The 13,971-nt window shown below is 44.9% G+C and overlaps 1 protein-coding gene across 1 annotated transcript in view; it reads right to left on the reverse strand.

Annotated features, from left to right (window-relative positions):
- HEATR9 (HEAT repeat containing 9) overlaps positions 1-13,971 on the reverse strand; it is a 41,654-nt gene that overhangs the window by 5,197 nt on the left and 22,486 nt on the right. The window contains exons 8-12 of the mRNA XM_089524855.1: positions 12,378-12,508; positions 11,818-12,006; positions 10,394-10,486; positions 6,508-6,627; positions 1,083-1,156 (exon numbers count right to left, since the gene is read on the reverse strand). Coding sequence (XP_089380981.1) covers positions 1,083-1,156; positions 6,508-6,627; positions 10,394-10,486; positions 11,818-12,006; positions 12,378-12,508 — 607 coding nt within the window. The remainder of the gene's footprint in view (positions 1-1,082; positions 1,157-6,507; positions 6,628-10,393; positions 10,487-11,817; positions 12,007-12,377; positions 12,509-13,971) is intronic.

Genomic DNA, 13,971 nt, shown 5'->3' on the forward strand with positions numbered 1-13,971 from the left:
CTGGGTAGGGCATATGATAGAGAGGTGGGATTAAGAAGGAATGAGGAAGAGAGAAAGCTGGGACCACTGATGGCACAAAAAGTCCCATCATGCTACTGAAGAGAGGTGTGTAGTAATAAAAGCTCCAAAACTGGTATGTTTTCATTCTGCTGCAATTGTGGCAAGACAGAGGTGAGACCAAGGCTTGTGTGATAATCCTTAACAGAGGGCCTGCTCATTTTCCCATATAATAACACCACTGTTTAAAGTACAGTGTTGGTGTTAACTCTGCCTGTCTGGATTTGATTGATCATGAATTGGACAGCCAGGTAGCCAGAAGGTGATCCAGATAGATACAGATTAGCTGACAATTGGCAAAGGAACCCCAGTTTCTCCACATAAAGATATGGGGTGGGAAACCATACCCATTTCGCTTATCCAAAGTTTTATTTTTTAAAATGGGGTTCCTATGATTTGAAGGCCATTATTTTCTCAATTTTTCACTGATGCATTAATGCACTGTAATGGTCAGGGGGTTTTTAAGAGAAGAGAAGGAGACGATTTTGTCCCAATATGTTGCAGAATTAAAAATAACCCCATTTGACACCAGAAATAAAATGTTGCAACCATTGCCAGGAAGTATCAGAAAATAGTTGAGGATAGCATAAACATTATTTTGCAAAGGGATCTTGTAGAACCTTTGAGACTAACTGAAAGGGAGAAGTTGGTAGCATGAGCTTTCATAGACTTGATCCTACTTCCTCAGATGCATGGGGAATAAACTTTTTTAAAATTTCTTTTCAAAACAAAATGAGAACTATAACAGATACTGCAATCTGCCAGCATATTTGCCCCACCTGGAGCAGCCCAAAGTGGACCATACAGATGGATTAGTGGTCTGTGCCAGCATAAGACAGCTTCCTAAGTTCCCGTGGGCCTTTCCTACTCAGTCATCACTTTTCGTCCTTAATATTAAATAGACCTGATACTGAACTGGCTGGGTGTCAAAATCTTATCCAAATGTTGTTCCCTAAAAGGGTTCCCTGCATGTGCTGGAGGACAGAATGGGGCACAGCAAGTAATTCCCTATTTCTCCAACTTACTTCTCCATTATCTCCCAGACCCGCTTCTTCATCTTCAGTTTTTCAATAGCCAAGGCTACACTCTGCCTCACTACCTAGGTGAAGATGGAGAATGGGAGAGACAGTTGTTAGATACCACCAGCTGGTGCTGAGTGAATGCAGGATGTCAGTTTCCCCCATGACAGGAGACATTCTTTCTTCACTTAATAATAATAATAATAATAATAATAATAATAATAATAATAATTTATTTCTATACCACTGTTCCAAAGATCACAGCGGTGTACAACAAGGATAAAAACGGATAAAAACATCACAACCTCACACCCCAACAGTATTACAAGAATAGCAATAAAAACAATTACAAACAACAACATCCATACAAGTGGCTGTGTAGAATGGAATACAGCAAAACATTGTGAAGGGGAAGAGCATAACAACAAGGCTCACGGGGGGAAAGCCTGGCAGAATAAATAAGTCTTCAGGTTCTTCTTGAAGACATCAAGGGAGGTGGAAGTACGGAGCTCATTGGGGAGGGAGTTCCAGAGCTGTGGGGCTGCAACAGAAAAGGCCCTCTGAGATGAAACATATCTAGCATCTGGAACTCTTAAAAGATGTCTATCACCCGATCTGAGAGTGTGGGGCGGATTGTATGGGGAGAGGCGGTCCTCCAAGTACCCTGGGCCCAAGCCATTTAGGGCTTTATAGGTAATAACCAACACCTTGTATTCGGCCCGGAAGCGAATAGGCAGCCAATGAAGATCTTTTAGGACTGGTGTTATATGGCTGGCTCTGGAACATCCAGTAACCAGCCTAGCAGCCATATTCTGCACTAATTGAAGCTTCCGGGTTTGGTACAAGGGTTGCCCCATGTAAAGCGCGTTATAGAAATCTAATCAAGAGGTTACCAGAACATGTACAATGGTTTCAAGGTCCCCCTGGCCAAGGAAGGGTCACAGTTGGCGTATCAGCCGAAGCTGATAGCAGGTGCTCCTGACCGTCGCATCCACCTTAGCAGTAAGGTGGAGCGACGAGTCCAGGAGCACCCCCAAACTGCGAACAGAGTCCTTCACAGGGAGTGTGACCCCATTTAGGACAGGTGGGAAAATTTCCTTACCCGGGCCAGGAGAGCCAATCACCAGTACTTCCGTTTTCTCTGGATTCAGGCTGAGTCTGTTTTCCCTCATCCAGCCCATTACCGACTCCAAGCAAGCATTAAGAGGAGAGATGCCTTCCCTAGTTACTGCATCAGTCGGAGACACAGAGAAGACTATTTGGGTGTCATCAGCATACTGATAACACCGCGCCCCGTGTCTCCGGATGATCTCTCCCAGTGGCTTCATGTAAATGTTAAATAGCATAGGGGACAAAATCACCCTCCTATTGGAGCGACAGTCCCCCAGCTCCACCATCTGGAATCTACCCGAGAGGTAGGAACGGAACCACTGCAGAGCAGAGCCCCCGATACCCAACTCCCTCAGGCGATCCAGAAGGATACCATGGTTGATGGTATCGAAGGCCGCTGAGATGTCCAAGAGCACTAACAGGTACACGCTCCCCCTGTCCATGCCCAGACGGAGATCATCAACTAAGGCGACCATGGCAGTCTCAACTCCATAGCCCGCCCGGAAGCCGGTTTGAAATGGGTCCAGATAATCCGTCTCATTCAAGATCCCCTGAAGCTGAAAGGCAACTGCCCTTTTGATCACCTTCCCTAAAAATGGCAGCAGCGAGCCAGGCCGATAATTGTTCCGAATTAGGGGGTCAAGGGAGGGCTTTTTCAACAAAGGTTTAACAATGGCCGTCTTCAAAATAGATGGAAACTGCCCATCCCTGAAGGATGCATTAATGATATGGTGTAACATATCGGTTACAACCACTCCCCCTTGAGCTGTCAGCCATGAGGGACAGGGATCGAGAGAGCAAGTCGTCTTCCTAATGCTTCAGAGAATCTTGTTTATTATTACTTGTTTATTACTATTAGTTTAAGGTGGTCATGTGCTCAGAGCCCACTGAAGTAAAAACTGTCCAAAATGTGTGAAACCTTTGGAGTAGAACTATTCCCACTGTTCGGACCACATGATGATACTTGCCTCAGGTGTTGCACCACCTGAGTGGTCTTGGGTGAGGGGACTATTGGTGAACCCTTGGAAGACAGCTTAGAAAATACATATGCACTGCAATGGAGGAGAAGCAGCCCAAAACCTTAGGAGGATCAGTCATGCTAAGCAACATACTTGCCCAGGGGGAGGGAGAATAAAAATCCTGCTGATGAAGTTAAGACATTCAATTGGTGTTAGATAGCAAACTAAGTAAAGAAAAATTAGAGTTAAGAGATAGGATGCCTAAATAAACAGTTACAAGATAAAACATCATTCTGTAACTCAATGGAAAATTTTAGCATAAAAAGCATGGTCACTGAAATGGGCATCCTATGCTAAAATCAGTGCACCTACACTTCAGGGCTAGTAAGTGTGATCACCCCTCCTTCTCTGCATTCTCCTTGTTTTGCCAAAGCCTGTTCTCGCCCTCCAATCTTCACTCTCTGCCACACATACTTTGAGGACAGGCTCTTCCTTTTCTGGGACAGATCTTCCATAGTGTCTGTCTACATCTGTCTATATCTAAATAGTATCTGGACTTTCATCCAATTACTAGCTCCTACTAAAGTAGATCCATTGAATCAATGGGATGTACCCAAGTGCTGACTTACCATTTTGCCTGAGTCTACTGCTGTTGGGACTAACCAATATAGTTTTAGCCCTAAAGTCCAGTTCAGACCTGTAGCAAACAACCCTGGCTGACTGGTCACATGACCATTGTTCTGCTGTCAAGGTGCTCCAGCATGTTTTATCACAAAAACAGGCTACTCTTGTCCAGAGCATTGTTGAAATCCATGTGAATAACCATTCATACAACTGGATGGAGCCCTCTACTCATGCAGCTGTATTACCAACAAGACGAGTAAAAGGGTCTCAGATTGACAAAGGGATTTATTCTCCTTGCCCCCACATGATTTAAATTGTTACTTTTCCATTTGTGGAGAAAAATCTAGCAGAAAGACATTTCTTGAAAGAAGGCAAAGTTCACAAATATAACCTCTTTGGAATGCAAAAGAAGAAGGAAGTAGGCCTGTGGCCTTACAATGTACTGTACAATAAAACCACCTAGGGGCCATTCACACTACATTATAAACCAATTTGTAAATTGGTTTAAAAGTGGATTGTTCACACTCGAATCAGGTTTTTCCAACCCGAATTGGGGTGGAACTGTGTCAAATCACCCTTAGCACAGGTTTTCCGATATTGAGCTCTTCCTCATTTCTTTTCCAAAAAAAGCAGGTTTTATCAGGGTGCTGCCAATGGCAACTTGCTCCCAGTCGGATTCAGGGCTATCTGAAAGGAGGGATTGATTTCTGTAATGCGCTCTACATGGGGCTACCTTTGTATCAAGTTCAGAAACTTCAACTGGTGCAAAATGCGGCAGCCAGATTGGTCACCGGAACACCTAGGTCAGACCACATAACACAAGTTCTAAAATCCCTTCACTGGCTGCCAGTTAGTTTCCGGGCACAATTCAAAGTGTTGGTTATTACCTTTAAAGCCCTACATGGCCTGGGCCCGAGTTACTTGAAGGAACACCTCTCCCTACACAATCCGCCCCGCACCCTCAGGACAACAGGGAAGCATCTATTGGATAATCCAAAGACCAGACTAAGGTCTACTTCCCACAGGGCATTCACTGCTATGGCTCCCAAACTGTGGAATGGCTTGCTAGAGGAGATCTGTCTTGTTACCACCTTAGAAGGCACTCAAGACAGATCTCTTTCGGCGAGCCTATCCCCTTCACCTGCTATAATAACTTTAAGATGACACTTCATTCGGAGCATGTATGGGAAATTAGATATTGATATTGTACCTGTATAGGGTTATTGATGTGTTTTTAAGATTTTATGATCTGAGAATGTATTTTAATTAACTGTAATTTTAAATTGTTGCTGTACTCCCGCCTCGATCCACAGGGAGAGGAGGGATATATATAAATAAAAACTATTTATTATTATTATTATTATTATTATTATTATTATTATTATTATTATTATCAATGGGCAGAGGGTGGATAGAGGGGCAGAACATGCTTGGAGGAGATCTGATGCTCCCACTGCCAGCAGCTCTGTGTGGTCAGGGGGCTTCTCTTTCTCCTCATCTTCTTCCTTAAGGATGAGAGAGAGATGGGGAGAGAGAGAGAGACAGAGACAGGGAGCACAACCACCAGCAGCAGGGGCTCCCGCTGTACCCAGCCCTTCTTCTTCACCTTTTCTCTCTATTGTTCAGCACTACTTTTGCTTCCTTCTGTGTCTCTCACATTTCCCTCCCCACATTTCCACCATGGGGGCACCAAAATACATACCCACAATTTAACACCCACACACACTATCACCTGTTTATCTGACATGGGAACTTCTCCCTATCCCCCACACATAGACACAAATAGACACACCCACACTGTGTCAGCCCACAACCCCAGGCACCTCCCCCCCAAAAAACCTCCCAAGTGAGCAGAAGTGACAACTTAGGGTTGCGGAGCACGAGGGCCTCCCTGGCAAGAGTGGAAAGAAAGGGCTCCCCATCAGCATCATCAGCATCATCCCAGATGCCATCACCGTCAAGGAGGATTAAGGCACCACAAAATGGAAGACATGCCCAAATAAAAGCTAAAAGCACTCATAGAAAGATAAAATGCATGTTTCTCAGTCAGGCTCCAAAGGGGGGACATTTGGACGTTTTTCCTGGACAGGAGGATGAAATGGAGGATAGGTCCTGGGAAAGGAGGATTCTCTGGTCACCCTGTCCTCATCCCAGGGTGATCAGATAGATGTCATCCCATTGGGGGGAGGATGACACGGCATCACTAAATGGAGGGTGTGTAAGGGCAATGGAGGTTATGCCCCAATAAAAGCTCATATAAATATAAAATGTGTGCTTCTTAATCCTGCTCAAAATGGAGGACATTTTGGACACTGTTCCTGGGCAGAAACAGCAGAGTGATATGGTAGCCAGGGAGAGGAAGGAATTACCACTTGGAAGACAACAATGACAACAGAAGTGGAATGATGTAGATGCGCATCATTTGATTGACAGAACAACAAAAAAAAGACCCGAACGTGATCATATGTGATCAATATGGAGGATCCATTTTGAATCATTACTTTGGTCAGTGTGAACTTCAAGAGGGTTAAATTGCGCCAGAGTGATTCAATCAGGATAAACAGAGTGATTCAATCAGGGTAAACATAGTGGGAACTTCAATTCAGGTCAGATTCAGTATTGCACTTTCAAATGCATTATCGAATCTCCCCGGATCTAACCAGCACAAAACGCTAGTATGAATGGGCCCCTAACCAAAGAAAATGGAGCAGGTATTCTCCCAAAGGTTTCAGCCTCACCAGAAATGGTTCCTCAGATAACTTCACTAGAAGCACATTAAACACTGTCTCCTCCATGTCTTCCTCTTGAATGGTATTGAGCCCTATAGCAGCCAACAGTTTTGCAGAGTCAGCACGGTGCTGGGTAGAAAGAGGTGGTGAGAGAACACAAACTGTTCAACCAGTGACACACAGTTAATTTCAACACTCCCTTTCTCTTCTTCCTCATTAAGCCTAACTGCATCAAGTAGTCCTGCCTTCCTTTTACTATCCGCCTCCTCCAGCACCACCACCACCTTCTCCAATTGTCCCAATTTGCCAGAGACAGTTTCAATTAATCCTCTGTCACCCAATTTTTCAGCTGCTTTTAAAATATCCCAGACTCATTACAAACGAGCCTAAAAGTGTGCGCTCTGCACGTGCTAGGGTTAGAAAGGGGCATCCTTTCCGGACGCCCCCAACCCTAGCATGCACAGAGCGTGCACAAAATGGCGGCAGCCGTTCCACACGGCTGCTGCCAATACGTCACAACGCGGAGCAGACGTGACATCGTCACGACGTGCCAGGGTGCATGGTACGCCCCTTCCCCGGCCGCAAAAGGAGCTCCGAAATGGAGCTCCTTTTGCCGTTTGCATCACTGGGCGCAGCCTTCGGACGGCTGCGCCCAGCGATGCAGAGGAGAAAGGGGCCAAGCGGCCCCTTTCTCCTCCTCCCCGCCACCGCGGGGTGTCCTTGGGGCTTGAAGCCCCAAGGACACCCCTTTCCAGGCTGCAGGTAAGGGGCCTTTTGCCACTTCCCCACAGTCTGGAAAGCGGTGGATCGGGGCCTCAGTTAGAGACATGCACCAAGGTCTCTTTTATACTAGATGACCATAGCACTGTGATTCTACTTTAATTATTACCATGGGTTCCATCTTTTAAAATCTTGGGTTAAGCAGTTTAGAGAAGGGACTGTTAGAATGATCAGCCAGAGAGCTCTAGTGCCTCCCCAAACTACAAACTCTGGGATTCCACAGATGCAGCCATGATGGTGAAAGTTAAAGTGCTATAAGTATGTGGTGTGAGGGAGAGTGTCAAAGTGAGTATTAAAGAATATCAAGAGTATTGATTAAGATCAAGAATTTGTTTTGAGAACCAGAACTGGACTGAGTTCTGTTTTTTCCACAGAAATGCCCATGCCTTGTTCCAGCAACCTTTCATTATTTCAAAAAGTATATTTTGTTATTCTGTTATTATTGTTGAGCAACCAAGGCGGTTTACAGACCACCCCTTTCCCCACCGGATCAGGGCCTCAGCTGGCACAGCGGCAGCCTCTGAAGCCCCGATCCTCCGCTTTCCAGGCTGCGGGGAAGCGGCAAAAGGCCACTTCCCCGCGGCCTGGAAAGGGGTGTCCTTGGGGTTTCATGCCCCAAGGACACCCGACGGTGGCGGGGACAAAAAGAAAGGGGCCGCTTGGCCCCTCTCTGCTTTGTGTTGCTGGTGCAGCCATCTAAAAGCTGCGCCCAGCGACACAAAGCTGGAAGGAGCTCCGAAATGGAGCTCCTTCTGGTGCCGAGGAAAGGGCACCCCAGGCATCCTCACACAGCACCAGCACGTCACTTCTTCGCCACTCCATTTGGAGGCGGTGCGGTTGTGACATCCCAATGGCAGCGCCCATGTAAAATGGGCGCCACCATTTTGTACGTACTAGGTACGTACTAGGGTTAGGGCATCCGGAAAGGACGCCCTTTCCTAACCCTAGTATGTACCTAGTATGTATTTTGCATGCGTCTGGAGCGCGCCCAAGACATCTTACATAGGATGTTGTACACTTCTTAAACAGAGCACATATTTGCTTTGGAATATTCCTTATCTGATATCTCCTTGCATGGCTTTTCTTTCTTGGAAAATTTCAACTTTTAAAATCTCCCTTTGTTATTCTTGTTTGCCTTGATGTCATTTCCTAAGGGGACCCTGTCACAGAGTTTTCTGAAGCTGGGTGTGTGTGATTCATCCTAGGCTGCCATATTCCAGTCCCTCATATCTGGGCATCTAATTTGCATATTATATAAATTATTATAATTTTCTGATTATGCAAATTCAACATATTAATCATTGTACTTTTTCTACCATTATGTTTCAACCTCAGCACCAGTACCAAGCTAAGAGCTCTTTTTTCTTCTTCCTCCACCTAGCTGGTGTGAAGAGCAAGAGGCTTCCAAGCAGCCACAGAGAGTAAAGGACTCCTTTTACTCTCTCAAGGCTGTTTGGAAGTGACTGTCTACTGTGCTACCTAGCCCTAGGCTCAAGCTGCTGACACAACCACCATACAACACAAGGCTATTTCTGCTCACCTCCATTCCTTTCCAGCCTTCTGGGGTTGTTGGGGGAAGGAAGGAGAAAATGAAAAAAATATTTTAATAATGCTACACCTGTGCAGTAGCAACTGGAGCCTGAAGTGCAGAATGAGACTCCTGCCAGTGCCTGTCTTTGCACAGTTTGTTTATTTATTTATTAGAGTACTTATACCCTGCCCTTCAGCCCTAAAAGCTATCAGAGCGGCTTACAGTTATTATTTTTAATTAGACGGTTCCCTGCCCTCAGGCTTACAATCTAAAAAGACATGACACAAAAGGAGAAGGGAATGGTGGTGAGAAAGGGGATGAGGTCCAGTGGTTATTCTCTCCCTCTGAGGCCTGGACCAAGGCATATGGACTGGAGGGAGGGCTCTGCTTCTTAATAGAGGCCAGGCCTGATGGAGCTGGCAGGCCTCACTCTCCCTCTAAAGATGTAAATGGCAAAGGGAGGGCTCATCGCCACTGCCACATTTTAACCTATCCATCAGCCTGTGATGAAGGACAAATCTGGGTCTTACTGCTTCAACTGGCACAGCTGGCTATGACAATTTTTATTCCTTTCAGTCTGGGATTTTCCAGGTTTTCTGAGACAAATGGCAACCCAAATTCATGCAGTGGGTTTCCATGGCTGAATGGGAAATCAAATCCTACTCTCACCACCATTCCCTTCTCTTTTTGTGTCGTGTCTTTTTAGATTGTAAGCCTAAGGGCAGGGAACCGTCTAATTAAAAATAATAATTGTAAGCCACTCTGATAGCCTTTAGGGCTGTAATCCAATGTTCAAACCACTACACCATGCTGGCTCTCAGCTCTGTTATTACTGTTGTTCAACTGAGAATCCAAAACACTAACATTTGTCAACCAACTACATATCATTCAGAGATCCTGCAGTTGATCATCATCAGCCTTCTTCCTATTCCTTTTGTAGATTCTCAGCAGTATTTAAAATACATTCCACATTTTTCTAAGGCGATTCTTCTTCTTTTTACTCCCCCCCCCTTTTTTTTCCTCTTTTTATTTATTTATTTCATTATGTTCATACTTTACAGAACTCAGCAAAGAAAACAAATCCTGCAATAAGCCCTGAAGCTTGAATGCTAATAGCATCCTGACTACACATGATTTGATTAAATTCAACACCATGTCGGGGGGGTGTTATGTTATGTTACGTTACATTACATTATGTTAGGCTGGGTGAGAAGGTCCAAAACATACTCTACACATTCTTCTCCTAAACTGTAATCCTGGCAGAGATTCCCACTTCTGTCTCATCTGCTTGCATTAGAAAACAGGGGGGGGGGGGGGGGAGCTTCCATTCCACTGAACTGAAGTGGGCATTTTTGAGTAAATGCAGATAGAGTCACTCAATAAAACAAATAAGCAAACAGCGTAACAGCAAATGGGACCTGGCATTTAACCAAAGCATCAAATTCTGCCACTTTAGAAACAGAGAGAAATTTCTAAACATTATCTGCAGACAAGCAAAGAGAAAAAAATTGCCAAGAATGTAAAATAAGCTCCAAAAGCCTTAGAACAGGTTCCATAATGCTCCATAGGACAAAACCTACTTACCTTGTACACAGGGGAATGCTGTAGCTGATCTATAACGCTCTTGATGATCTCAGCATCCATTATTCCCATGTGTTTTATAAGCATGACCAAGGCCTGCAAAAGGGAGATGTGGATCAAGGAAGTTCAAATTCACCAAGGGGCAGGATGTGTGTGGACAATTTAGGTGTCATTCCAAGAAGACCAGGTTAGATCAATGACATTAACACAGTTTAGAAGTAACTGGTTAAAATTACTAGTCGTGAGATCCCTTTTCCAATAATGAAGGTGTATAACTATATTATGATAGTAAATTAATTATGGGTCAGTTCAGTCCTTCTATGGTATAACTATAACATTTAGTTATTTTTATAATTAGAGGGTTGGGGCCTCTCTCAGTGGTGAAGGAGAAATATCACACCATTCAAATGCTGGCTGGGGCTGCATCCTTGTGGTTGTTAAGGTGACAATGAGGTAGATGCAAGGGGAGTGTGTTTTCTGCCACAGGCCATCAACTTGCAGGATTAAGTGTAAGAAACTAAGGCCCGTTACAAATGGGCCATTTTGTGCATGCGGAGCACGCACTAGGGTTAGAAAGGGGCGGTGCTTCTGCACCCCCCCTAACCCTAGTGCGCGCTCCGCACACACAAAATGGCAGCGGCCATTCCACACGGCCGCCACCATGAGGACGTCACGACCGCGCCACCTCTATACGGGGCAGCGCGGACGTGACGTCCTCGCTCCGCGCCAGGGCGCATAATGCGCCCTTTGCACGGAGCAAGAAGGAGCTCCGTTTCGGAGCTCCTTCCTGGTTTGGTCCACTGGGCGCAGCCTTCAGACAGCTGTACTCAGCGGACCAAAGGAGAAAGGGGCCAAGCAGCCCCTTTCTCCTCCTCCCCACCGCCGCGGGGTGTCCTTGGGGCTTGAAGCCCCAGGGACACCCCTTTCCAGGCTGCGGGGAAGCGGCCTTTTGCCGCTTCCCCGCAGCCCGGAAAGCAGCGGATCGGGGCCTCAGCGGCTGCCGTTCTGACCACTGAGGCCCCGATACTCCAGGGAAAGGGGCGGGTACAGCCCGCCCCAAATGGGCGGTCTGTAACCCGCCTAAATTTACTTACCTTTGTTAGTTTATACTGAGAAACAGGAAAATAGTTCCAATACCATTATTGTGTATGGCAAATTTCTCCCCTCTTATCATGAGCACTTCTAAAATTAGGGGGGCACCATATAACAAAGGGATGCAAATGTAGGGAAACAGAATAAATGTACATTTTCCATATGCTCTGAGTAAGAATAGAAGGAAGTAGCACTAACAACAAATCCATCCTACTCCCATTAGAATGTAGGACCATGGTTCTCTTTTCCTCTCTTTTTCTGAGAGATCTCAAAGAGATCTTTGGGATATCAAGATGTAACTCAGGTTTATCTCTGTGTTTGCACACCATACCTACCTGAATTTTCTTCTTCCAGTCCTTCTGAGCCAAGCACATCAACATGGTCTTTTGGGCAAGCGGACTGGACTGGTCCAGGTAACCCAAACAAAGTGCTGCATCAAAGCTTATATTGTCCAAGGGATCTTGCAAATTCACCAGCCGCTGTAGATTTCGAATTAAGCTATTCTGGCTACCTATGCAGTACCGCTGGGGGAAAACAGCAGATTTAGGAACACCAATGATCTGAATGCCATTTCAATAAGACTACAGAGAAAAGGAGAGCAGTTGCCAGTTCTGGCAAAGCATGAATTGGGGAGTTTATCAGACAAGGGAAATTGAAAGTATAATCCAATGGCCATCTGAACGCAATCATGGGGTTTCACATTATTGTGTGATAGACTGCCACACGCAAATTTGGGCAATTTTCAGGCAATGGGAAGCCAGTTCGAACACAATTCGCATTCACGTAAATTTACTGAACTAGCGAATTCACGTGAATGCGTTCTGGCCCCACTTTCTTTTCATTCTAAATTAAGAGAAATTCCTAACATATGATAAACTCCCTAGTTATATGTTACCTCAAAAGGTGGCATGAGTGACCAAGCTTGTAGAGATACTTTAAAAGCAGCCAATATATCTTCTCTCCGATTCAGGCTCACTTCTTTCAGATGTCTAATTAGTAATTTCACTACAGAAGTTTCTAGGCAACCTGTTCCAGACAAATAAGAGAAATAAGAAGCACAGATAAAACATAAAAACAAAGCTCTCAGAAAGTTCAGGGACACTCAGGGGAAAGAGCACACACCCTGCGCATAGTTTATAAAGAAGGATAGAACAAGCATGTGATGAGGCAAAATGCAACATCCTCATCTTTGCTACTAGTTCTGTCATTCATTGCACAGATTCATTACATTAACACAAGAACTAAAAGAAATGTGTATTCTCTGTGATTAATCTGATGAAACTGTTTTGCCTCCCACAATAGGATTTACTCAGAGATAAGTGCCTCAGGAAATTAAATGTATCTTTACCCTCCAAAGTAGTTCAAAGTGTTTGTTCCATGACCCGTCATATTACATAATTCATCCTAGATTGCTCATCACTTTTGTTGCAAAGGTGGCCTCAGGGTTTGCAGAGCTTCATTTGGCCTGCGATTGCAAGTCATATGCATGCCACTGTAGAAAAGGATAACCGGCCTGTTACAGACTGCCAAAATAAAGCTGCTTCGGGTCTCTTTGGAGGTATGCTGTTTAAATGATGCATGCATCCTAAGAATCCGGAAGCTGCACCAAAGCTGCACTCCAGTGCTTAGGTATGGAGTGTGGCTTTGGCGCGACCTCCAGACACGTAGGACCTATGCATCTTTTAAACAGCATACCTCCAAAGAGACCCGAAGCAGCTTTATTTTGGCAGTCTGTAACAGGCCGTAGTTGGCGAAAGGAGATACAGCAGCTGGTGAGACTTTCTGAAAACCTGGATGTTTTTGTACTAAGTTAATTATACCACTATGATTCCACTTTAACTGCCATGGCAACAGCTTATGGAATCCTGAGATTTGTAATTCAGAGAGTGAGATTTAGAATTTTCAGCCACAGAGCTCTAATGCTTGTTGTTGTTTTTGTTGTTGTTGTTGTTGTTTTGTACCTTCAAATCATTTCTGACTTATGGCAACCCTAAGGTGAACCTATCACAGGGTTTTCTTGGCAAGATTTGTTCAGAGTAAGTTTGCCTTTGTTTTCTTATGAGGCTGAGAGAGTATGACTTGCCCATGGTCACCCAGTGGGATTCCATGGCCAAGCAGGGAGTCAAACCCTGGTCTCCACAGGTGCTCAGCCCACTACATAAATCCCAAGATTCCATGGCAACTGCAATGTAATCATAGTTCTACAACTGCATAGTGTAAAAGGGCCTTCTGTATTAACTGTAACCTGTGGATATTTGTTCCACAGATGCAGTACAAAACAAGACTGTGAAACTCAGGGAGGCTGTAGACGATATTAGATCCCTATAGCTTGGTAGTAGACCACAGGCTTTGCATGCAAAGAGTCACAAGTTCAATCCACAACTCCAGGCAAGGCTGGGAAAGGCTGCCAATCACTGTAGTAAAGCAATCTTTCTAAACCTGATAGCTTCTAATTGTATTGGATTAAAATCCCTATTATTCAAGGCCAG

Source organism: Sceloporus occidentalis, unplaced genomic scaffold (assembly GCF_023333645.1).
Source record: "Sceloporus occidentalis isolate IW3139 unplaced genomic scaffold, rSceOcc1.0.p SCAF_1, whole genome shotgun sequence".
Lineage (NCBI taxonomy): Eukaryota > Metazoa > Chordata > Lepidosauria > Squamata > Phrynosomatidae > Sceloporus > Sceloporus occidentalis.